This window comes from Chamaea fasciata, unplaced genomic scaffold (genome assembly GCF_029207755.1).
Source record: "Chamaea fasciata isolate MVZ Bird 193981 ecotype frontalis unplaced genomic scaffold, bChaFas1.0.hap1 SCAF_28, whole genome shotgun sequence".
Taxonomy (NCBI): Eukaryota; Metazoa; Chordata; class Aves; order Passeriformes; family Sylviidae; genus Chamaea; species Chamaea fasciata.
The window spans coordinates 5,173,004-5,196,226 of record NW_027094113.1 but is presented as its reverse complement, the minus strand read 5'-3'; the positions used below and the strand labels follow the sequence as shown (position 1 = coordinate 5,196,226).

Below are 23,223 nucleotides of genomic sequence, written 5' to 3'. Positions count from 1 at the left end.
AGGCTCAGCAGAGCCGCGCAGGAGACGTGAGCACGTGCTGGGAAGGAGCTGCTCTCCCTCCCTGCCCCGGGAGCGGCGGATGTGCAGCTGAAGCCTGTGCCAATGATTCCAGATGTTTAGCTGAACACTTGGCCTTTGATGGAGCAGTTTGAGGAGGATTATAGAGTGGATAACTAGGTTCATCATATTGCAGCAGCACTTTCCTGAGCTGCCGGGCTTGGTGCTGTGCCTCCAGCTCCTGCAGCCCCAACCAGACCGATTAGGCGCCATTTCAGCACCTGTGGGGTTTTTTAAATGCCTGTTCTTCCTGATTCTCAGCACTCCCCAAGGCTCCTGGGACGCCAGTGGTGACAGAGACAACAGCAACGAGTATCACCATCACCTGGGACTCTGGCAATCCAGACCCCGTGTCCTACTATGTCATTGAGTACAAGTCCAAGAGCCAGGACGGGCCGTACCAGATCAAGGAGGACATCACCACCACGCGCTACAGCATCGGGGGGCTCAGCCCCAACTCCGAGTACGAGATCTGGGTCTCTGCAGTCAACAGCATCGGGCAGGGCCCTCCCAGTGAGTCGGTGGTCACCCGAACTGGGGAGCAAGCCCCCGCCAGCGCCCCCCGCAACGTGCAGGGCCGCATGCTGAGCAGCACCACCATGATCATCCAGTGGGAGGAACCGGTGGAGCCCAACGGGCAGATCCGGGGATACCGAGTCTATTACACCATGGAGCCCGACCAGCCCGTCAGCAACTGGCAGAAGCACAACGTGGACGACAGCCTGCTGACCACCGTGGGCAGCCTGCTGGAGGACGAGACCTACACCGTGAGAGTGCTGGCCTTCACCTCCGTGGGGGACGGGCCCCTGTCCGACCCCATCCAGGTTAAGACACAGCAAGGAGGTGAGCACCCCTGGGCGGGGGGAAGAGCTGCTGGTTGGATCTGGAGATTTAAATGTGATGTTGGGAAGGAATTATTTACTCGGAGGGTGGGCAGGCCCTGGCACAGGTGCCCACAGCAGCTGTGGCTGCCCCTGGATCCCTGGCAGTGCCCAAGGCCAGGCTGGATGGGGCTTGGAGCAGCCTGGGACAGTGGGAGGTGTCCCTGCCCATGGAACTGGATGAGCCTTATGGTCTCTTCCGACCCAAACCATTCCATGATTCCAAGTGTGTTTAACAGATGTAAAACTGCCCAGGCAGTGGTGACACTTTAACTCTCCCTGAAGTACCCAGGAACCACGTTGTCAGAGATGGGTGGGGAATGGGCCTTATGTGTTGAGCTGCAAACACAAGGTGTTTTATCGTGGGCTGTCACCCAGCACATTTTTGGCCTGGGGTATGGGAGGAAACCCTGTGTCCTCAATGGGCTGCTCACGGGCTTCCGTCCTCCAGAGTTTTGTAATACTGGGATTGATGGGAAGGGTTGTATTCTGCACTGCTGAGAAAGAGGCATTTGATCCACTGGGATTCTTCCATCTCCAGCAGCTCTGGACACGCTGGAGTCCTGCAGTGGGATGTAGCTCCACAGCTTTGGAGGCAGGACCTGCCCACGCTGCCGTGTGGCATTCTGCTGCTGACGTGCTCTTCCCACACAGGCTTTGAAGAAAACAGGGCAAGAGCCTCCTAATTAGCCAAGTTAATGTGGTTTCTCCTGTTTCTCATCTTGCCTCCCCTGCCCCGTCGGCTCCCTCCCCGTGCCAGTTCCCGGGCAGCCGATGAACTTCCGAGCGGAAGCCAAGACGGAGACCAGCATTGTGCTGTCGTGGAGCCCCCCGCGCCAGGAGATCATAGTGAAGTACGAGCTCCTCTACAAGGAAGGAGACCACAGCAAGGAGGTGAGCGCGAAGCGGAGCAGCCTTGGGGCTGAGGGGCTCCCCGTGCCCAGTGGGAGCGAGGGGAGCAGGGCAGGTGTCTCTGGGCAGGCCTCACCTCTGCTGCCTGTTGTTTGGGTTTATTTTCCTCTTCCTCCCCCCTCGCCCATCCCAGGTGCTGAAGAACTTCGAGCCCACGACCTCGTTCACGGTGGAAGGCCTGAAGCCCAACACTGAGTATGTCTTCCGGCTGGCCGCCCGCTCGGCCCTGGGGCTGGGGGCCTTCACCCCGGAGGTCCGAGAGCGCACCTTGCAGTCTAGTAGGTGTCTCTCCTTTCCCACCCTTCTCCAGTCAGGGAGCCAGAGATGGTGGGCACGGGGGTACGGAGCTGGGGGTCGGCGTGTCGCTGCAGGGAGGGGGAGGACACCTGTGGGGCCCGCTCCCCTCTCCCCTCCCCGGTGCTGAGGCGTGAGCCAGGAGCAGAGCTGGGCCCCGGGGTGCCGGGGAGCGCCGTCCCCGCGGGGTGGGAGCCGACGGGGCTCCGTGGTGGCCACGCTGGCCATGGCTGAGCATGCTCGGGGTGGCGGCCACAGCCCACGCAGACCAGCAGCTGGCAGGAAGGGGCACGGGCAGCGCAGCGGGGACGTGGCGGGGAAGCGCGAGGCAGAGGAGAGGGGAAGGTGACCGCTCGCGGGCCCGGCCTTCCCCGGCCCCTGGGGAAGCCGTCCCCGCGCTCTTCCCCACGAGCAGCTCCACAGCCAAGGGGAGGAAGGCCTGGAGCTCTGGAAATGGTCCCGTTTGGGCTCCGGCAGAGCGGGAGAGAGGAGCCCTGTGGAGGCTGGGAGGGGGATATTGATGGTACCAGGATGGAGCCTGTGCAACCAAAACGTGCTGGTTTTAGTTTAATGGATTGTCTCCCTTCGCTGTTGCCCTGGGGACAGTGACCCTGGATGGCAATATTTCAACCTGGGCTTTTCACAGATCTTTGCTTTTAAATGAGGTGTTTTTTCACTGCATGAGTGGCTGTGGCAGCTGTTCTTTGTGTTTTCTGTCTCCTCTCATCTCTACTAAATCACTCCGCTGCAGTTTGGAGTAGCCGGGAGCAGAACTAACTCAGAAGTGGCTCTGGTCACCAGTGTGAGCGGGGACAGCCCTGCTCCCGTCCCTCAGAGTCCCTAACGAGGGGGAGCAGCAGGCTCTCAGCTGGGCTTTTTAATTGTCACATCCTGCTGTCTCTCCCTTTCCCTGTCTCCTTCTCTTTCTGTCCCCTGAGGAGTGGGAAGAAAGGGGAGTCTGTTTCTGCGCAGACAGAATTCCTTACTGGGGCTTTCTCAGGCCTCCTCTCCATTCAAAGATTTTTTGGTTTTTCTTTCCTTCAAATGTTTTTTCCCCTTTTTTCCTTCTTTTCTTTTTTCTCCATACTCTCTCTACGTTTCATAGGAAAATCCTTTCCTGACTCTGCTGCTGGTTCTGATCCCAGTGTGGTACTGCCAGAGGGAGCATCTCTGTGGGGTGGGGGAAATGAACTGAAAGGACCTGAAAAACAAGTGTTCAACTTACACTCTGCTGCTGTTTTCCAAGGGGTTTCTCTCCTTGAGACCTGTGGGGATGGGAGGCAGGGACGGTCTGGGATTTGTGCTCTCTGGTTCACTAAAACAAGCTGGAAGAGGGGTGTGGGAGCTGGTGGCAGTAGGGCTTAGTGAAAATTTGTCCCTTAAGGGTGAAGAAAAGGGGGTCTGGGAAAAGGGAAGGCTTTGGGGCTTTTTCTAACTTGGCATCTGCCCAGAACACGGACGGGTTTCTCTCTCTGTAGCTCAGCTGTCATAGGGAGAGTCTCATTAATTTAACGCTCTTAAGAACCTCAGCTGGGAGCTGTCAGTGTCCTGTAACGCGGTGAAACATTTTTTTCCTGGCTGGCTGTTGGAGGAACGAGTCAATTCTCCCTGGTCCGGGTGACATCCTGCGGCTCACAGACCTTCTGGCTCGGGACAGGCTTTTGTGTCTTCCCTCCTCAGCTCCTTTTCCGTTCAGCTCCTCCTTGGCCTGCTCCATGCCTCTTCTTTCTTCTCTCTTCTGCTCTCTGCTTGCCTGCCTGCATGCCCTGCACCCGACGAGCCAGCTCCCCGCTGTCCCTGTCCCTGTCCCTGTCCCTGCCTGGGCGATGTCACACCGCGACGGCATCTTGTCTCTGGAATGACAAAGCCTCTCCCTGGTCCCCCCACCCCGCTCCTGCTGTCCCCTCCCAGCGCCCACCCGCATGTGGCAGCCCCTCCCCGCACCTCCCTGCCAGGGTGGCTCCTCCTGAGCATCATAACCAAAGTAAAATCCATTAAACTAAAGGTAAAGTATCTTTTTCTTCTTGAAGTGGCTGGGTTTTAACTCTTCAAGTACCAGAGACATAGCTCGTAAATCTGACCGGCTCCCCGTGGCTGGGAGAAGCTGGTTTGCCCTTTCTGGTTTAGCCACGACCTTCCCAGGCTCCCTGGCAACTCTCCCACTCGCAAATTCCGGAGGGCAGAGCGTGCTCAGCAGGCAGGGGTGGCAGGGTGGGTGCCGTGAGGCTGCACGTGCAGGTGTGGAGGAACAGCGGGGCTTTCTCACCCCCCGTTCCTGCCCAAGAAAGGATTTCCCCCACGTAGCTCCGCTCTCCCTCCCGCCCCCCTCCTCACAGTACGTGAAGTGAATGAAATACCCAAAGTCTGTGGTACCTAAAGGGTTAAAAAACATGATTTTGTGCAAGGTCAGTAAGGGTCACTCTTGTGGCTTGGACAGTCAACTTTAAAGCATGTAAAAGGTGCAGCTCAGGTGAGTACTGGCTGGTCTCAAGCAGATTCACAAATACAGTCCACCCTGTGGCTGCGGGCTCACCCCGGTGGCTCTGCAGACACTCCCGGGTGTCCTGGAGCCCTGGGAGGGTGGGGAGGGGTCCCAAAACGCTGCTGAAAACGGCCAGCGGGCCAGGGCAGTGCTCTCCTGCCCGGGGCTCTGCCCGTGCCTGGCTCCCCAGCCCAGGGAAGGGCTGGCAGCAGAGCTGAGCTCCCAGCCCCGCTGGGCTTGGTGGCACTGGGCTCCTGCCACAGCTCCTGGTGCTGTCCCCAGCACCCCCAGGGTGACACAGGGTGGGCTGGATTGTGAAGGAAACAGTGCCATGAGCTCCCAGAGGCGTGTCCAGCGTGGCCAGCCAGCAGCCCTGGCCGTTCTCCTCCGCTGCTGCCGTCCAGGGGTGACGGGGAGGGGGCCGGGCAGGACCTGGGCCTTCTCCCCCCTCACCCACGCCCCACCCCGCCTTTTGGACCAGAGAAAGTGCAAAACCATCCCCAAAGGAGGCCTCACCCCAGGGCCTCTCAGTAGGTCCCTGTGCTGGAGCGTAGAGGGTGAGTGAGCGAGCGTGGCAGCGCAGACAGTGAGCCCAGGGCCAGCTGCAGCTGAGCTCTGCTTCCTGGGGCTTTCAGAATGAGGTGCAGGATGAAGGGTAGGTCAGGTCAGACCCTCTCTGCAGTGGGTTTCTCAGCTGTGCTGGCTTTGGCTGGAACTGAGCAGGCAAAGGTGGATTTTAACGTGCCCAGCCTCCGATGAGGACAAAAGAAGGAAGGGAGGGGCACCGTGGCAGCGATGGGGGAGGGCTGAGCCTGTCCCTCCATACCCTGAAACCACCCGTGAGCTGGTTCTGGGACGTGGGACGGGCACCTCTGTCCTGGAGAGGTGCTGCAGCAATCACAGCAGATGGAGAGAGCCAGAGGGAAGGAGATCTGTCGCTGGGAATGTGCTGTCCTGCTCTTCGTGCTGACAGTTTAGCAAAAGAGAACAGATTGGGGTCCAAAATTGCCATCTCTGCAATAGCTGGGGCTCTGCTGGTGGGGGAGGACGCGGGGGGGCTCATCATGAGCAGAGTGGCGTTTTAAAAGCCAGTCATGTGCAGAAACCCACCAGGAGCTTGGTCTGGCCTCGTAGCTCAGTTCCTCTCGTTCTTTTGTAAGAAAGTCTGATAAGTTAGCAGTTGAAGCATGGAAGGTAGGTAAACAGACTGGGAATGTTCTGGAAGGAATCACTTTTTATATCAGTATTATTTTATTATTATGATTTCCTTTCTGGTGTTTGTTTTGGTTTTTTTTTTGGTTTGTTTGTTTCAAATTATTGGCTTGGTTTGTGTTTTATTTTCCAGTTTGTTCTTTTTGGTTCGGTTCATTTCACATCTTCTGTGTTGTTTTGCGTGGCCAGCCACGGCCAGGGCTTGTCAGCCTCCTCACTGGGAGCGCTGGGGAGAAGGGGGTCGTTCTGCCAGGTTGAAGACAGCAACAGCGCATAAAAATAGCAGGAGAACACCCAAAATGTCCTACTGGGCAGGGTGCTCAGACAGCAGTGCAAGGATTATCTCTGCCCTTTTGGAAAAGCCGTTTCCCTCAGTCTCCTGGAGGCTCCTGGAAAGTGTGTGCCTCTCGCTCCGGTGCCAACTGGGCCAAGTGTGACTGGATTTAGCAGAGTCCTCAAGGCAAACCGGGCCTAAACATCTGGGTTTGACTCAAAGACGGGAGTAAGAGGCTTGGAAGCAATCATTCCTCGCTAAAAGAGCTTTTTGTTGACTAGAAAGCATCAGAGGAATGAGGAGCAGTGACCAGCACTGACCTACTGCTTCTTGCAGGTGATGCCTGGGGGGGCTTGTGAGCTCAGCCCAGTTTCCTGCCCCGTCTGCTGAGAGTTAAAAGCTCTTTACTGCAGTTGGGTGATACTGGCTTTATCGACTTGCCTTGAAAATGTATCACACTCTGCTTCCCTGGGCTGATCAGTTGTCGTTGGTGACTGGCAGAAGTGGGATCTGGTCCCTGGCAGTGTTCACCCTGGATGCTGCCCAGAGCAGCGGGTGGAAGGAGAGGAGCTTTAAGGGAGAGCTGTGGGTTCCACCTTCCCCACCTCCTGGTCACCCCTGGACAGGCGTCTGCTGCCCCCCTGAGAAGGTGCCTGGGTAGGGCCACAGTTGCCAAGGATTTCTCCTGGGATCTTCAGAAACACCCTGGCGCAGTTCAGGCAGAGGGTGCAGTGGGAATTAGACCTGCTGCTGCTTTGGAAAATCCCCTGGATACCTGAACACCTCACCAAACCCACTGCCTCCCTCCTTCTGCAAGCGTTTTCTCGAAAACCTCCTCTTCAAACACGGCTGCTTGGCAGTGTCCTGGGCATTCCCACCGTGGGATTTGGCCTCCTCCAGTCTGGGGACAACTAATCACTTCCATCTGGAGGTACAGACTCTTAAATTTAAGCCTCCTGGCAAAAGATTTGCTTTTCTTACTTAATTTTCACAGATCCCTTCAAAGAAATTCAAGATCCCAGAGACTGAGGTTGGAAAGAAGTGCCTTCCCAGCCAGAGCAGGATTTGCCAGGCTGCTGTAAAACAGGGAGCCAAAGGAAAGGGCTTTTATAGGGTGCAGCTGGGTGCTTAGCTGGGGCCAGCTTAGTGGAAGCAGCAGGATCCCTCTTGGCTGGCCCGCTTTGCTGGTTTAGTCCTTTGCTTTACACCATTTCAGTTTTGATGCTCCATTTAATTTCTGTTGGCTTTTTTTTTTTTTTTTTTAAAAAAAAACCCTCTTCATTTCGGAAAAAAAAAAAAAAAAAGACAACAACAAAAAAGCTCTCTTCTCTTTTAATTTTATCTTCCTAAACCAAACTTTTGTACGTTTTATTTTAGATTTTTTTGTTATCATTTTTTCCTTTTTTTTTTTCTTTTATCTTTCCCATCTTTTGTTTTTTTTTTTCCCCCCCCACCCCACCCCTCCTCCCCCCCTCTCCCTTCTTTTCCCCTCTCCCGCTCCTGAATTTTCCCCCCTCGTAGAACCGTCTGCCCCCCCTCAAGATGTAAAATGTGTCAGCACCCGCTCCACCGCCATTCTGGTAAGTTGGCGGCCGCCTCCGGCCGAGAGCCAGAACGGCGTCCTGGCCGGCTACAGCGTCCACTATCGAGCGCTGGACTCGGAGGACACGGAGCTAAAGGAGGTGAATGATATCCCCCCAACCACCAGTCAGATCCTGCTGGAGTCCCTGGACAAGTGGACCGAGTACCGCGTCACCGTGGTGGCTCACACGGAGGTGGGGCCGGGCCCGGAGAGCTCGCCGGTCATCGTCCGCACGGATGAGGATGGTGAGTGAGCTGCTGCGGGGGCTCCGGGGGTTCCTGTCCCTGCGGGGGTGGCTCCCGTGCTGGCAGCACACAGCGAGGCCCTGCCCTGGCTCTGGAGTGGTGCAGGGGGATCCGAGGTCTGAGCTGCGCAGCGTCCTCTGTGCCGTCGCTCCTGGATGAGCCCTCTGGGCTCTGGGGTGCCTTAGAGCATTTCCTGGATTCATGGCGCCTCTCCTAATATCTCTGAGTCTCAACTGCACCACTCCTCCTGAAAAGATGCTCTCCCTGAGCCAGGAGCAGCCCAGGCACCGAAACCTTTGCTCTGAGGAAGCCTTTGCTGCCAGAACTTGGTTTCCTGGAATCACTGTATATCCTGAGCTGGAAGGGACCCACGAGGATCAGCCAAGTCCAGGTCCTGGTCCTGCATGGGACAGCCCCAAGAATCCCACCCTGCCCCTGAGAGCACGTTTTAAAATATTAAAGAGTCCTTCCCACACATTCCTTGTTACTACACTCCTTGTTACTGCCTTCTCCTTAAGCCAGAGTTTTTGTCAGTCGTAGAAAGGAGGAATCTGTTAAAGTTTCAAAAGCTTGAGAGACAACAGTTCAGTGGCCCCACTCAGAGCCTTTAATTTTCCTGGTATTCCTACAGTAAAATAAACCAGGGAAAAGCATGAATGGGTGCATGAAGGGAGAGGAGCACCCTCACTGTGGGGGTAGGAGCTCAAATAATAAAGGTCAAGTAAATAACACATAGAAATCCTGAATTTTTCAGGTGTTCCTCATCTATTCCAAATAAAAAGAATTTTAAAAAAAGCAACAGGTTTGTCCCCAGTGTTGGTCCTGTTTCCCTGAGCCTCTGCCCACATGCAAATGTAACAGAGTACCCTGCTCAGGAACTCTGGTAGATGCCCTCTGTGATTAGTAGTAGTAGTAGTAGTAGTAGTAATAGTAGTAGTATTTCCAAAGATTCAGCCCAAATTCCATCCAAGCCATCTCTTGTTTTCTGTCCTGAGATTCCACAGTGGTTGTAGCCACCAAGCCCCCATCCTGCCAGAGGGATGAGGGAACAAGCCCTGTCCTGATCCTCTGCACCCTGACCTCCCACAGGCCGGACCAGAGCTTTTCTGGCTCGCTGGAAATCACCTTTGCCCTCAGAGTGAGACCTGGAGCCATAATGGCTCCTTCCATCCGGGCAAACCGGGCACGGAGGAGCCTGTGCAAGGCTGGGTGATGGGACGTGCCCGCTCCCACCGCTGTCTCCAGGCCGTGCAGAGTGGGTCCCACAGAACTGCAGGGACAGGAGATGGGACACTCAGGTTCCCCCAGGGCTCAGCTCAGTGTGTCCTCGTCCCCGGGGACATCCCCAGTGACAGGAGGTGGGACACTCAGGGCTCAGCTCAGTGTGTCCATGTCCCTGAGGACACCCCCAGTGACAGGAGGTGGGACACTCAGGTTCCCCCAGGGCTCAGCTCAGTGTGTCCTCGTCCGCGGGGACACCCCCAGTGACAGGAGGTGGGACACTCAGGGCTCAGATCAGTGTCCATGTCCCCGGGGACACCCCCAGTGACAGGAGGTGGGACACTCAGGTTCCCCCAGGGCTCAGCTCAGTGTGTCCATGTCCCTGGGGACACCCCCAGTGACAGGAGGTGGGACACTCAGGGCTCAGATCAGTGTCCATGTCCCCGGGGACACCCCCAGTGACAGGAGGTGGGACACTCAGGGCTCAGCTCAGTGTGTCCATGTCCCTGAGGACACCCCCAGTGACAGGAGGTGGGACACTCAGGGCTCAGCTCAGTGTGTCCATGTCCCCGGGGACACCCCCAGTGACAGGAGGTGGGACACTCAGGTTCCCCCAGGGCTCAGCTCAGTGTGTCCTCGTCCCTGGGGACACCCCCAGTGACAGGAGGTGGGACACTCAGGGCGCAGCTCAGTGTGTCCTCGTCCCCGGGGACACCCCCAGTGACAGGAGGTGGGACACTCAGGGCTCAGCTCAGTGTGTCCATGTCCCTGGGGACACCCCCGGTGACAGGAGGTGGGACACTCAGGTTCCCCCAGGGCTCAGCTCAGTGTGTCCTCGTCCCCGGGGACATCCCCAGTGACAGGAGGTGGGACACTCAGGGCGCAGCTCAGTGTGTCCTCGTCCCCGGGGACACCCCCAGTGACAGGAGGTGGGACACTCAGGTTCCCCCAGGGCTCAGCTCAGTGTGTCCATGTCCCCGGGGCACCCCCAGTGACAGGAGGTGGGACACTCAGGTTCCCCCAGGGCTCAGCTCAGTGTGTCCATGTCCCCGGGGACACCCCCAGTGACAGGAGGTGGGACACTCAGGTTCCCCCAGGGCTCAGCTCAGTGTGTCCATGTCCCCGGGGACACCCCCAGTGACAGGAGGTGGGACACTCAGGTTCCCCCAGGGCTCAGCTCAGTGTGTCCTCGTCCCCGGGGACACCCCCAGTGACACACCCCTTGGTGCCCGCAGTGCCCAGCGCCCCGCCGCGGAAGGTGGAGGTGGAGGTGCTCAACTCGACGGCCATCCAGGTGTTCTGGCGCTCGCCGGTGCCGAGCCGCCAGCACGGCCAGATCCGCGGCTACCAGGTGCACTACGTGCGCATGGAGAACGGCGAGGCCAGGGGGCTGCCCCACATCAAGGACATCATGCTGGCCGACGCACAGGTAAGGCCTCACCTGGCCGAGCCCCGGGGGCTGGGAGGGGCCCGGGGGGGTCCTGGCGCAGCCCGGGCAGTGTCACTCTGCAGAAGGCCCACGGGGAGCCGTGGCTGTGTCTCTGCACTTCCCTTGTGCTCCCAGACAATCTCGCTGTGGAGGAGCAGGAACTGCTGTCCCAGCACTGAGATAAATACCCGTCCACCCATCCTCACTGTGTCTGGGAAATCTTTTCATTCAGGCCAAGGCCACAAGGAATCTACTAATTTCTCCCACTCTACTTCTTCCCTCATGCTTGCCTGGTAACTTCTGACCTTGTGTGGCTGCTTGCTCAGGGACTCCTTCCTCATGCTGTGTCTCTGTCTTTCCCTTCTTTCCCCTCTTGTATTCTCACGTGCCAAACCTCTCTTGTTCTCTGCCCAGTGGGAAACAGATGACACTGCTGAATACGTAAGTAAAAACAGAAAAATCCTCCCGTGCTGGTTCTGCCTCTTCCCTTCTCCCACTTCCTGTTGTGGTGTGATATTTTCCTTTTCCTTTTTTTTTCTTTTATTTTATTTTGCAGTGCCAGTGTGCCTGTTTTAGAGCCTGTTTTTGGTGTTCCCATGCACTGTCCCCTCCCTGTCACTGCTCTGTGACCCTCTGTGACCGTGTCGTTTGTCAGCACGCAGCAATCCCACAGGGTTTTCCCTTTGGCTCTGAAGGAAGGATGGGTCTGCTGCTCCTCCGTGGGGAGGCAGATGGAATATTGAATTTGGGACTGCTTTGAACATATGAGAATCCTAAAATAGTTTGGATTGGAAGGGACCTTAAAGGCCATCTTGTTCCACTCCCAGCCTGGGACAGGGACACCTTCCACCAGAGCAGGAGCTCCGATGGGCTCCTTTGCAGCACCTCTGTGTCTGGAAAAGATACCTGGGGAGCACTGGGAATCCAGAATCCACGAGTCCTGCGCTATCACGGCATGGGCAAATGCTTTGTGCTCTCAAAGGGCAAAGACTCTTAGGAACTCATTGACGCAAAGCACTGAATCATTATTGGTGCCTTTTACCTTTGAAGTACCTTGAAATCAGCTTGGCTGGTTGGCATTTGCTATTTCTGCTAAAACGATAAATGTTTTCCAAAATCCTACAGCTACCCAGCAGTAGGAGAAAGCATTTTCTCCGTGGAATGACGGGGTCCTGAGACAACACAGGCTAACCTGGTTGTGTTTGTGTCTCCTGGGGATTGCCAGGAGCCCTGCACAAGTGAGGGGCCTCTCCTTTGAGGGATGGAGAATGAGTCTCATGGGAGGCAAAGCCCCTTGCCTAAGATCTTAATAAAACTCAGTGGCAGGTGTGAGAGCAGAACAGGTTTCTTGACTTCCAGAAGTCAGACCTGTCCCTGCAGCCGACGGCTCCACAGTCACTGATCAAAATCCCACCGTTCCAAAGTTCTGCTGTTTCCAGCTCACCATCGGGGAAATAGCTTTTTCAGGACTAACAAATTCTTCCCAAGTGCTGCCCTGAGATTTAATACCGAAAGCACAAAGGGGTGAGGAGAGGGGGAAGCCATAAAACATGCACAACATTCCCATCTCCCTCCTTTCTGGGGCCTTGGGGAAAACCCTGCTGCATGTGCTGTCATCCTGTTTGATTTAGCACGGGTGTTCCTTTCCCAACGCAGCCCTTTGAAAGGCTGGATCCCTCCTGGGGAAGGGCTGTTCTTGAGGCCAGTGTTCCAACAAAAGCTCCTGGGAGCCAGGTGTGGGGAGGCTGATAGAGGATGGGGAAGGAGGGGGTGGGATTTAGCAGGGAGCTTTAGCGTGAGCGGAATGTGTCGTCTTGCACTTTGCATTCAAGCAATCCCTTTAATATCATGAAGGCATTAAAAATATCTCTGAGGAGAGAAGAGAGGGGTAATGGCGAAAAAAATGTAATCTCCCTGAAACCTCCGAGCCTCCTCTGAGGCCGCACAGTGGAGAGGAGAGCTTTGAAGGGAGCGGCAGCATTTGGATGCTGAAGTGGTTTGTGTGAAGACAGGGAATGTGTGAGAGGCAGATCTGGAGGAGGACGCCTTGCACGGGGCCCTGCAGAGCCAGGCTGTGTGTGCAGAGCTGGGGGTGCCTCGCCAGGGGAACAGGGCTCTCCCCCTCTGCCACTTCCCACAGAAGCCCCGGAGTGTCTCGTGCTCTTGGATTCGCTGTTCCTGCATGCTGGGAAAGGGCTGAGGCTCCTGCAAGGGGGAGAGAGCTGCTCTTGGGTGCGGGGCTGAGTACTGACACGATTTCCCTTTGGCATGTGGCAAACAGGAAATGATCATTGCTGGGCTCCAGCCGGAGACTGCCTATTCCATCACCGTGGCCGCCTACACCATGAAGGGAGACGGAGCTCGCAGCAAACCCAAAGTGGTCACTACCAAGGGTGCAGGTGAGAGCCTTCTCCTCAGTGGGATTCACCCCTTTCCTAAAGCCAGGGAGCTGCTGCAGACCCACCTTCTTTCATCCCACTCCCTTCTTGAAGGACGGACTCTGCAGCAGGAGCCAGGCTGCCCCAAGGGCAAAATTAGATTCAGTAAGGCAGAAACCCCTTCATTCCTCACATGCAGCCCTCACCAAATGTCACAGTTTTCTGACCAGTGCCTCAGAAAGCCCAGGCACACCCAGAAACACAACAGAGGATGAATTTGTCGCTTGTAATCTCTTGGGCTGTAAATCCCAGTGTAGCAGAAGGAAAGTGACTCTCCCTGGTCTGACCCCACGCAGGTAGACTGGGGACAGGAGAGTCTGCTGTCGGGGTGGGGGCTTGCAGAGACCTGCAGAGCAGCAGGCAGACAGTGGCCTTGTCCTGCCCACTCCTCTCTTCTGGTGCCACGTCTGGATGCACGTCCCCTGTGTGCAGGACTGGTGGAGGGAGAAACTCTGACAGTATTGGCCTTTCCTGCCTCCCATTTCTGGGACCTGGGCTCTGCCTGCCCAAACCAGCCAAAGCCTTTTCCCTCCCTCACCCTCTTCTCCTTCCCCCCCAGTTCTGCCCATGTTTCTCCTCACTGACTCCCTGGTTCTCTGCTCTCCTTCTTCCCAAGGCTCTCCACCCTTTGTGTTTTCCCCTCCTGGAGCCTTTCTCTCTGCCTGGCTCCCTTGTCACTCTCCCTTGTCACCCTCCCTCATCTCCTCCCATTAGGATTTGCAGTGCAGGTGATCAGTCACAGAGGGATGTTTTCTCCAGCACAGCAGCTATTACCCGAAACTCAATTTCCCCCAACTTGAAATAGCTATTAAAAAAAAAAAAACACCTCTTTCAAACGGCTCTGTAACATTCTTACCTTCTTTGAGTCAATACACCTTCTGAGAGGAGAGATTTCTTTCTCTATCATTCAGGGCTGGGGGCTGAATTTAAATACAGCAATACATCTAATTTTCTCCTTTGCTGTCCAAACCAATTACAAAATAAAACATTTCCCCTTCTCTGCTCTTTCTTCTCACCTTTATTCCAAACAGTATTTGTTGTGCGGATGTAATACTTTCAAGCTCAGCTGATTACAGTAACATTTGTGATAAAAACTGAAACACAAAGGTAATGGCACTCTTTTTCTCTTTAATGTGCTCCTCAGGCATTCCCAAGGGAGGAGGCTGGCTCTCCCAGCACCGTCCCTGCCGCTCTTTGGCAGTTTGGAAGGAATTCAGCATTTGTTTCAGAGACAGCCCCCGGTCCCCACTGAGGTGTCAGGCAGGGGTTCCCCGGTGTGACCCTTGCAGGTCCTGCCCTGCTCCCTCCGCCACACTCCAGCCCTCACCTTTGGTCGGGCTCGTGCTGTGGGAGTGGGCTGGGATCTCTCCCAGCTCCATTTTCTCTCCTCCTGTCCAACCGGGAGAAATACCAAGGAGGAGAGAAGGAAATTGGATCTCTAATAGCGGGGCTGAGCGTCAATGACGCGTGAGCTGCTGGAATTAATGCTCTGCTTTCCCCGGCTTCGGCAGCGCCTGGGCCCGCACGTGTCATTTAACTGTGGCTGTGGGCTGCCTTGGCAGGCAGGCAGTGCCAGGGCTCATTAGGCAGAGACATGGCACTGCTGAGCTCCCCAGACCCCCACGTGTGGGGGAGCTCGCTGACAGGTAACGGGGAGCTCGCTGGAAGTGCACCAGCACTGGGAGTTCCCTTCCTGCAGAGGAGAGGAGCAGCACAGAGCCAGCAGCAGCTCTCCCTGCCCCCTGCCTCACACACAGTCTGGGCTCTGGTTCCTCTGCCTGCGCTTGCTCCTGTACCCAAGTGGGCGATGAGCTGCCTGCCAGCCCTGTGAGCTGGCCCCGTGCCTGCTGCTCGGGACCTGGGGCTGCCCAGACCTCCTTCCATCCTTCACTGCTTCACCCTCAGCTGCTCTGGACTTCCCAGCCTGGGCCAATCTGTTCCAGTCTCTTTCTGCATGAGCTGGGCTGTGTAATGGAGAGAGGGAGGGAGGTTGGGACGTTGTGGACTCCGGGTTTGTTTTTCCCTGCCCTGGGAAGCAGTTGGGACAGGAGGCTGGGAGTCAGGACTCCTGAGCCTGTTCTTCCCAGCAGTGGGAGGGTGAGAGGTCCAGGGATAGGGGAGGAGCCGTGCACATCTTTCCATCCTGAACGAAGGGAAGAAAACAAATTTATGAGTGTGTCAGCAGCTCAGAGCTGACACGCTGGCAGTGCTCCTCGTGTCCCAAACTGTTTAGGGCCCGTCCACCTGTACAGGGTGGCAGCAGTTTGGGTTACGTGAGGCCGAGCTGGGACATTGCTGCTGACTTGAGGAACCTGTTGCTGCAGCGGAGGAGTCCCTGCAGCTCCTGTCCCCTGCCCCAGCCCTGGCTGAAGGTGTCTCTCTTCTCTCCTAGTCCCAGGAAAGCCCATCCTGTCTGTGCACCAGACAGAGGAGAACACTCTGCTGGTGAAGTGGGAGCCCCCCCTGGGCGCGGAGGGCCAGGTCCTGGGCTACCGGCTGCAGTTTGGCCGCAAGGACGTCGACCCTCTGGCCACGCTGGAGTTCTCGGCGCTGGAGGACAAGTACGTCGCCCCCAGCATCCACAAGGGCGCCACGTACGTCTTCAAGCTGGCCGTGAAGAGCCGGGCTGGCTTCGGGGAGGAAGCCGTGCAGGAACTCACCACCCCCGAAGACATCCCCAAGGGTTACCCGCAGATCCTCGAGGCGAGCAACGTCACGGCCGTGTCGGTGCAGTTCGGCTGGCTGCCCCCCGTGCTGGCCGAGCGCAACGGAGCCATCGTCAAGTACACCGTGGCCTACCGGGAGGCCGGTTCTCCCGGGAACCTGCTGGAAAAAGACCTGCCCCCCTCCCCAGAGAACTCCTACACCCTCAACGGCCTCAAACCCAACACCGCCTATGATGTTAAAATCCGTGCTCACACCAGTAAAGGCCCCGGGCCCTACAGCCCGACCGTCCAGTATCGGACGTTCCAGCTGGACCAAGGTAGGACTCACCGGTTTCTCCTCCTTCTCTCCCCTTGTGTCCGGGGCTGGTGCCGGGAGGCAAGAGAGCTGGAGAGGTCAGGCCAGGCTCAGCCGGGCTCGTGAGTAAATGCAAAGCACTCTGGTGTCACACTCAGTCCCTCCGCTCCTCTCTGCCTTGGGCCAGGTAAGTCCCTTTTACCGCTTTCTTCTAAGTTAAGTCCGGACACCTTCTGTCGCTGGCACCCGCGGGGGGGCCGGTCGCTGTACAGGTGGGAAGAGCGTTTTCTTCAGCTTTTGCAAACAGCCAAAAGAAAAGAGCAAAAATTTCTAAACAAAGCAAACCCTGAAGCCGTGACCTGGGATGGGTTTTTCCTCACCTGAGCATGCTCAGCCAGGCAGCACCTCGTTCCTGCAGCAGCCACCCAGGCCCAGAGTGTGGGGGCGAAGCCACGCGCCCTGCTGGGGTTAGGCACGGGGACAGGGAGCACTGGGAGATGGACCTTGGCAAAACTCCAGCACAGTGGAGGAGGGAGCAATCCCTTCTGTTCCTGCAGCCGCAGCCAGAGCCAGCCTGGCAGGGCCCTCTTCCAGCACTTGACATTCTCTTCCTTCTCTTTCCTGCTCTTCCTTCCCTCTGCTGCCTTTTCTTCTCCTTTCTCCCCTTCCTCCTCACTTTTTTCTCTGCAGTTTTACCCAAAAACTTCAAGGTGAAGATGGTGACAAAGACGTCTGTCCTTCTGAGCTGGGAGTTCCCTGAGAATTACAACTCCCCTACCCCATACAAGGCAAGTGCAGGAGTTTTTTCCCGTGTTTGCCCCAGCTCTGCAGGGCTGGGTGTTCCTGCAAACCAAAGGGATGGGGAGGAAGCAGCTGGAGCAGGAGCAGCCCTGCTGAGGGAACAACCTCCTCCCTCCCACAGATCCAGTACAACGGGCTGCACGTCGACGTGGATGGACGAACCACCAAGAAACTCATCACCCACCTGAGGCCCCGAACCTTCTACAACTTTGTGCTGATGAACCAGGGCAACAGCATGGGGGGGCTGCAGCAGAACGTTGCAGCCTGGACTGCTGCTGACATGCTGTCCAAGAAGCCAGAGGTGACCCACAAGCCTGATGCTGATGGCAACGTGGTGGTGATTCTCCCCGACGTGAAGAGCTCTGTGCCTGTCCAGTAGGTTTCTGTTTAACTGCTGGGGTGGGGTGCTCAGTTCGTGTTTTGGGGGTCGGCCCTGATGGCTGGAGACCACCACAGACCCACAGGGGCAGTACCAGGAGGGTGATCCCTGCATTTCCAGCCTTCCTGACTGTCGCCTTTTGGAGGCATTTCCACAACTAACGGGAAGTGTGAAGGGAGTACAAGGAGACATGGAGCTGCCACTGAATCCAGCTCCTTCCAGGAACAACAACCGTGCTGAATGAAAAATAAGGGGCTTAGGCCAGTGGGGCAGTTTGGGCAAACTCACATCAGTGTGTGCTCTCTTCTTCCGTGGCTGATTCCTTCTGTTTGCTCTTCTCATCCCCAACCCCCAGAGCTTTCTACATTGTGGTGGTGCCTCTGAGGAAGTCCCGGGGAGGACAGTTCCTCAACCCCCTGGGCAGCCCTGAGGAGATGGACCTGGAGGAGGTGAGCGTGGCTGAAACTGGACTCAGCTTAGGTGGGAGAGAACAGCTGGAACGGGATGGGGACCTGAGGGCTGGGAGGGGGCTTTGGGGTTCCTGTGCTCCTCATTCAGGGCACCAAGGAGCAGCCAGTCTGGGAGGGCTGCTCTGGCTTTCCAGGCTCTCAGGGTTGTTCCCCTGCCTCCCCCAGCTGGTGCAGGACATCGCCAGGCTGCGGCGGCGGAGCCTGCGGCATTCCCGGCAGCTGGAGTTCCCCCGGCCCTACATCGCCGCCCGCTTCCGCTCGCTGCCCTCCCACTTCGTCCTGGGGGACATGAAACACTACGACAACTTCGAGAACAGAGCCCTGGAGCCGGGGCAGAGATACGTGCTCTTCATCCTGGCCGTGCTGCAGGAACCCGAGGCTGTGAGTGCTGCCGGCTTCCCCAGGCCTCTCCCTTCCCTGCCACTGCCCTCCTGGTGTCCTTGAGGGGCTTTTCCTTCCAGCTGTGGGGCTGTTGGATGTGGCTCTTGTGCTTGGTGAGCTGCTTGTGCTTGTGCCTGCATTCGTGCCTTCCAAGCACCGAGGACACGAGCAGCCGTGCTTGCCCCAGTCTCTGAGGGCAGAACTCGTGCACTTGTGGCTCCAGAGAGGAGTCCAGAATGGGGGAACACTGAACTGTCCCCTCAGGAGGGCACAGGAGTTCAGAGAGCCCCGGGTCAAACCCCTTTTTGAACAATAATTTCCTTTAAAGGCTGTTCTTTAACTCCTCGGAGCAATGACCCCAGACATTCTGCTCCAAGAGCGTGTCACGCTCTGGGCATTGCTCTCCAAGCACAGAGGGGATCTTTTTTTTATGGAAAACTACAAGTTCTCTCTACCAATTCAGCATCTCTGCTGTTTTCACTGGGGCTGGACCTGGCCTTTATGAAAACAACTATTTTAATATTTACCTGCCTCCTCCCTCACACACAATGGGAAAGAACCTAATACTTTGTTGTTTGTAAATCCCCCTACGGAATTGTAGCAGGGAGCTATTGGAAATTAAGGGTTTTCAGAGGTTTTTTCCCCAAATAAATATTTAGTTGTGTATTTGATATTAAAGGATTAGGCTGACACGCTCCTGAATGGGTTTCTCAATCGGATTACTGCAGCTTGAGGTAATTTCTGTTTAGAACAAGGTGCTGCAGACTCACTCCCCGTGGCCTGGATCCACAGCAGCTCCTGAGTGTGGAGCAGGGTTCCAGCCTGCTCAGAGCTGATGGAGTTCGAGGACCCAGAGCCCCTGTCCTTGTCCCTGGCTGCTCCCCCAGACCAGGCCATGCAGTTCTCTGTGCTGTTCAGTTTCTGGAGTTCCTGTGTAGGATGGGAATTCCTCCTTAGTCAGGACTCTGAAGGGTTTGATCCTCCTCAAGGACCCGGCTCAGTGCAGAGGCAGCAGAGGACACACGCACTGTTTTACTTCTTTATATCTATTTGTCAGGGTTGGTTTTTTCAGTCACCAGACCAAGCATTAATTCTTGTTTTAATCCCTTCCCCCTTGCTCTGTAATCCCATCTGACTGTCAAAATGCAGACGGTTACACGAGAGCTTGGGAAGTGTTTGTGTGTTTGTGGCAGTGCTGAGGGCTCAGGGCTGTGGTGGAACAGAAGCAGCTGGACCTCTAAAAGCACCTTCCTGGCCGTGAGAAGGGGTGAGCCACAGGCACAGGGCGGGCTGCAGCTTCGCACGGGTGTGATCTCTCTGTGCTCTGTCTCTGGAGTGTTGGAAGTGGAGGATGCCCCTCATGTGGGTGCTCAGGAACAGGCACTTTCTCTAGGCTGAGGAGGAGGACAGGGCATTCCCTCTAGGCTGAGGAGGAGAAGGACAGGGCATTCCCTCTAGGCTGAGGAGGAGAAGGACAGGGCATTCCCTCTAGGCTGAGGAGGGCATTTTCCCCGTTGCCATTTGGGGTGTGCTGCACAGAGCTCACCTCCTGTCCAGCAGTTCCTCCCGTGGAATATCGTGTGCTTGCCCCTTCCTCATCCCATCTCTGAGCTGTGTTCCTCCCGTTCCCTGTGTTCCAGACCTATGCTGCCAGCCCCTTCTCCGACCCCATCCAGCTGGACAACCCTGACCCCCAGCCCATCATTGATGGTGAGGAGGGGCTCATCTGGGTCATCGGGCCCGTCCTGGCCGTGGTCTTCATCATCTGCATCGTCATCGCCATCCTGCTCTACAAAAAGTAAGAGCTGCTGTCTGCCCACGCCTGGGGTGGTTCTGAGTGTCCCCAGGGCTCCCTGAAGGGGATTTCTGTCCTGGTCAGCTGCGGGGAAGCCCCTCCCTGGGCCCAGGAGAGAGGAGCCCTGAGGCGCCGATGCTGGAAAGGGAGAGTCTGCCCAGCACAGGGGGACTAGCCGGGGCTCGGAGGGATTTGCTGCGGCAGGTTCTGCCCCAGGGCACTCCCAGGGAAAGCTGTGCTTGTCCCACAGACACTCCCTTGGCCCTGCGTGCAGCGAGTGTGTCAGGACTCCAGCACTGCTGCTCACAGCCCCAGGCACCCCTCTCCATGCTCCCTGTGGGCAGTGAGGGGCTGCAGGGAAGGCACCCCTGAGCTCTGGGGCACCAGAGACCCCCTCTGCTCTCAGGCTGCCTTTCTGCTGGAGCTGGGGGACGGGAGCAGGGTGTGAGTCTTCAGGAGAGGGAAGGGAAAACCCCTGGAAGCGTCTCCCTTTCCCTTTCTGAGCAGCTGGTGGTGTGTGGAGGAGAACTGGGGGTCCCCTGAGCACACGCAGGGCAGGGGAAGGGCACGGGAGGGGAAGCAGGGGCTGAAGGAAATAAAGGTGGCAGAGGCCAGCAGAGGCTCCTTAGCTGGGACAGCTCAGTCCCAGGGTGGGGGGAGCTCTCCCAGCCCTGCTCCACCTCTGACCTGCACAGGTGTGTTCCCCTCTGACAGGAGTGTGGCCTCTGCATCCCAGCGTGCGAGGCTGCTCTGGGGCAGGGGCTCAGGGCTCCTGCTTGGTGCTCCTCTGCCTGGGTGATCTGTGCTGGTCCCACCTCTGCTGCCAGGGTTAGAGCTGAGCAAATGCTTCCCCTTCCCCCTGCAAGTCCTTTCTAACGTGAACATTTGTCTTGTCTTCCCTCCACTTGCTGCTTTCCTGGACAGCAAACCAGACAGGTAAGAGCACCGGATTTCCCATTTATTCAGGTTCTTGCTTGCTGTGTGTTAAGCAGTGTTTGCTCTGGGGTGTTGGGACTTTGTCGGTGCAGTTCCCACCTCTAGATCTGTCCTCACAGAAACCCCGTGTCAGACTATGTTTGAATTGGGGCAGGAAAAGCAAAGCAAGGCCAGTTTCCTCCTGTTGTCCATTCCTAAACAAAAGGGCCGTTTCTCAGGTTGAGCAGCAGTGGCAGTCAATGCTCACAAAGTGCTGGGTTGATGGAGCAGAGAAGCTCTCGTTTGTGTCCAGGCAGAGGTGAGGGTGAGTGAGTTTCTCATGTCTGGCTGCTCCACAGGGCTGTCCCTGAGCCACTGGCAGATTCTCACCGCGGAGCTGTCCCTGTCCCGTGGCAGAAGCTGCTCCTGCCCCCTCAGCCAAGGGCTTCTGACAGAGTGTTTATGGCTGCAGAAATGAGACTTTTCCCCAGCCATTTCCAAGACTGGAGGAGCTTTCAGTGGAAGTAACTGATGGGTTCAGTCCCTGAACTGCTCGCAGCAGTTTCAGAACTGCGGCAGAAATAAACATCTCCCGAAGTGCCAAGTGGTGTCATTCCAAAGTGCTGCCCCATGCAGTGCTGGCAGGGCTCAGACCACTTCTTCTGGCTGTTAATGACATCAAGAGACAGCTGAAAATGTCCCGAATAACCTCCTCTCTGCCTAAGTAACTGCCATTGCTGCTGCAGGCAAATTACTGGAGGCTCCTGTGCAGCCCAGGCAGGGGAGGTGAGGAGCTCAGCCCCTCTCTGGAAGGGCTGGGACCCCTTTCCAAGCCTCGGGGTGGCGGCCACGTTCTCTGCTCCCTGGAGAAGTTCAGCTCCCAGCACTGTTTCTTTGCAAGAACTTATCACATCTTTAGGTCAGCACAGACCTTTGCTTCTAAATTCTCTTCAAGGAGAATGAGCCAGGTCAGCAAAGACTTTTCCAACTGCCTGAGCTAACCTAACCCATTTGGAGGAAAATATATTAGGAAGCACTTCCATGTGCAGCTCAGCTGGCGGCTTGGAGCGGGCTCTGGCTGCTGGCAGGGAGAGGTGGATCTCAGCAGGCACAGCTGTGCTGGGAGAGGATGTGTCTGCACTGTTTGTTGAACCCAGATTTTTAGGGTTCTGCAGTTCAAAAAAGATTGAAAACTGCTGCTCTGACTTCTCTGTCTGCAGCAGGGCAGCTCTGAGAGCTCCTGAACCAGCCAACAGCAATATCAGAGCTTGACATCCAAGGTCACAGCCAGGAGGTTCTGTACTTTTCCAAACGATTCTGCTGGCTCTGGTTCTCTCAGGCTGGAAGTGGCTTGGCCAGAGTTGGAACATTTTTGCTCTGCAGAGTTCAGTGGAGGCTGCTCTGAGCAGGGAGGGTGAGCTGTGTGTTCACAGCACCTCAGCTGCTCCTGGCTGCCAGTCTGTGCTGCTGCTGGAGAAGGGGGGAACTTCCAGACTTACCTGAAAGCTGCTCGGGGGCTCCCAGGCCATTGTCAACCCCTAAAACACAGCACTGGCAACGCTTCCAAACCTCTTCCCTCTTCTGATGTGTTTTATGTACTTAAACCCTTGGCTGCGCCTTTGATTTTCGGTGGGAGCTCTGCTCGTGCCTGAACACGAGTAGCTGAGACCACAAGGCCCACAAGCTAAGCTGCGTTTTCTTTCTGGTCTCTTTTGTGTCATTCTGGGTTTGTTGTGAAGCAAACGGAAAGATTCCGAGCCACGGACCAAGTGCCTCCTGAACAACGCAGAAATCGCCCCCCACCACCCCAAGGACCCCGTGGAAATGAGGAGAATCAACTTCCAGACTCCAGGTAACAGCCGCTGGCCAGCCTGTCCCGCTGGGAAGGCAGGAGTGGAGCACCTGCCCCTTCCCTGAGCCCTGGCTGCCTGCCTGGAGCTGCTGAGGCTCTGCCTGGAGAGCCAGTGCTGCCCTTGGGCACAGCCGGGAGCCCCAGCCTGCTCTGTGCTCGGTGGGAATGCTGGAAGGAGCCTTTGCTGGGATCCTCAAGGACCCTGCACCAGTGCTGGCAAGGCAGAAGAAGGCTTTTCCTGGATTCCCAGATAAATTGGTGCGTTCTGGGCTGTGCCAGCCACACCAGAGCAGCAGGGCTGCCCCGTGCCCCAGCCGGGAGCTCCTGGGTGGGGAGATGGAGCGTGGCAGCTGCCCAGCCCCCTGTGCTCCAGCCACACGTGGAGCTGGTGTTTTCTGGTGCCAGCCCAGCCCTGCTGGGAGCCAGGCCTGCCCGGGGCCGTGCAGGGAGAGAGCAGCTGCCTGCCTGGGGCAGCTGAGGCAGCGTCTCCTGGCTTGGTGCAGGTGCTGCCGTGGAATCCGTGGAATCCCAGGCTGGTTCGGGTTGGGAGCACCTTAAAGCCCACCCAGTTCCACCCCCTGCCGCGGGCAGGGCACCTTCCACCAGCCCAGGCTGCTCCAAGCCTTGTCCAGCCTGGCCTTG

General features: G+C 56.8%; 1 protein-coding gene across 1 annotated transcript in view; it reads left to right on the top strand.

The window, feature by feature from the left end:
• PTPRS (protein tyrosine phosphatase receptor type S) overlaps nt 1-23,223 on the top strand; it is a 96,623-nt gene that overhangs the window by 54,226 nt on the left and 19,174 nt on the right. Inside the window, exons 9-23 of the mRNA XM_066205483.1 lie at nt 319-900; nt 1,699-1,832; nt 1,984-2,128; nt 7,634-7,939; nt 10,396-10,589; nt 11,004-11,030; nt 12,871-12,988; nt 15,420-16,010; nt 16,679-16,776; nt 16,911-17,164; nt 17,524-17,617; nt 17,804-18,019; nt 19,660-19,817; nt 20,739-20,750; nt 22,469-22,581. Coding sequence (XP_066061580.1) covers nt 319-900; nt 1,699-1,832; nt 1,984-2,128; nt 7,634-7,939; nt 10,396-10,589; nt 11,004-11,030; nt 12,871-12,988; nt 15,420-16,010; nt 16,679-16,776; nt 16,911-17,164; nt 17,524-17,617; nt 17,804-18,019; nt 19,660-19,817; nt 20,739-20,750; nt 22,469-22,581 — 3,042 coding nt within the window. The remainder of the gene's footprint in view (nt 1-318; nt 901-1,698; nt 1,833-1,983; nt 2,129-7,633; nt 7,940-10,395; nt 10,590-11,003; nt 11,031-12,870; nt 12,989-15,419; nt 16,011-16,678; nt 16,777-16,910; nt 17,165-17,523; nt 17,618-17,803; nt 18,020-19,659; nt 19,818-20,738; nt 20,751-22,468; nt 22,582-23,223) is intronic.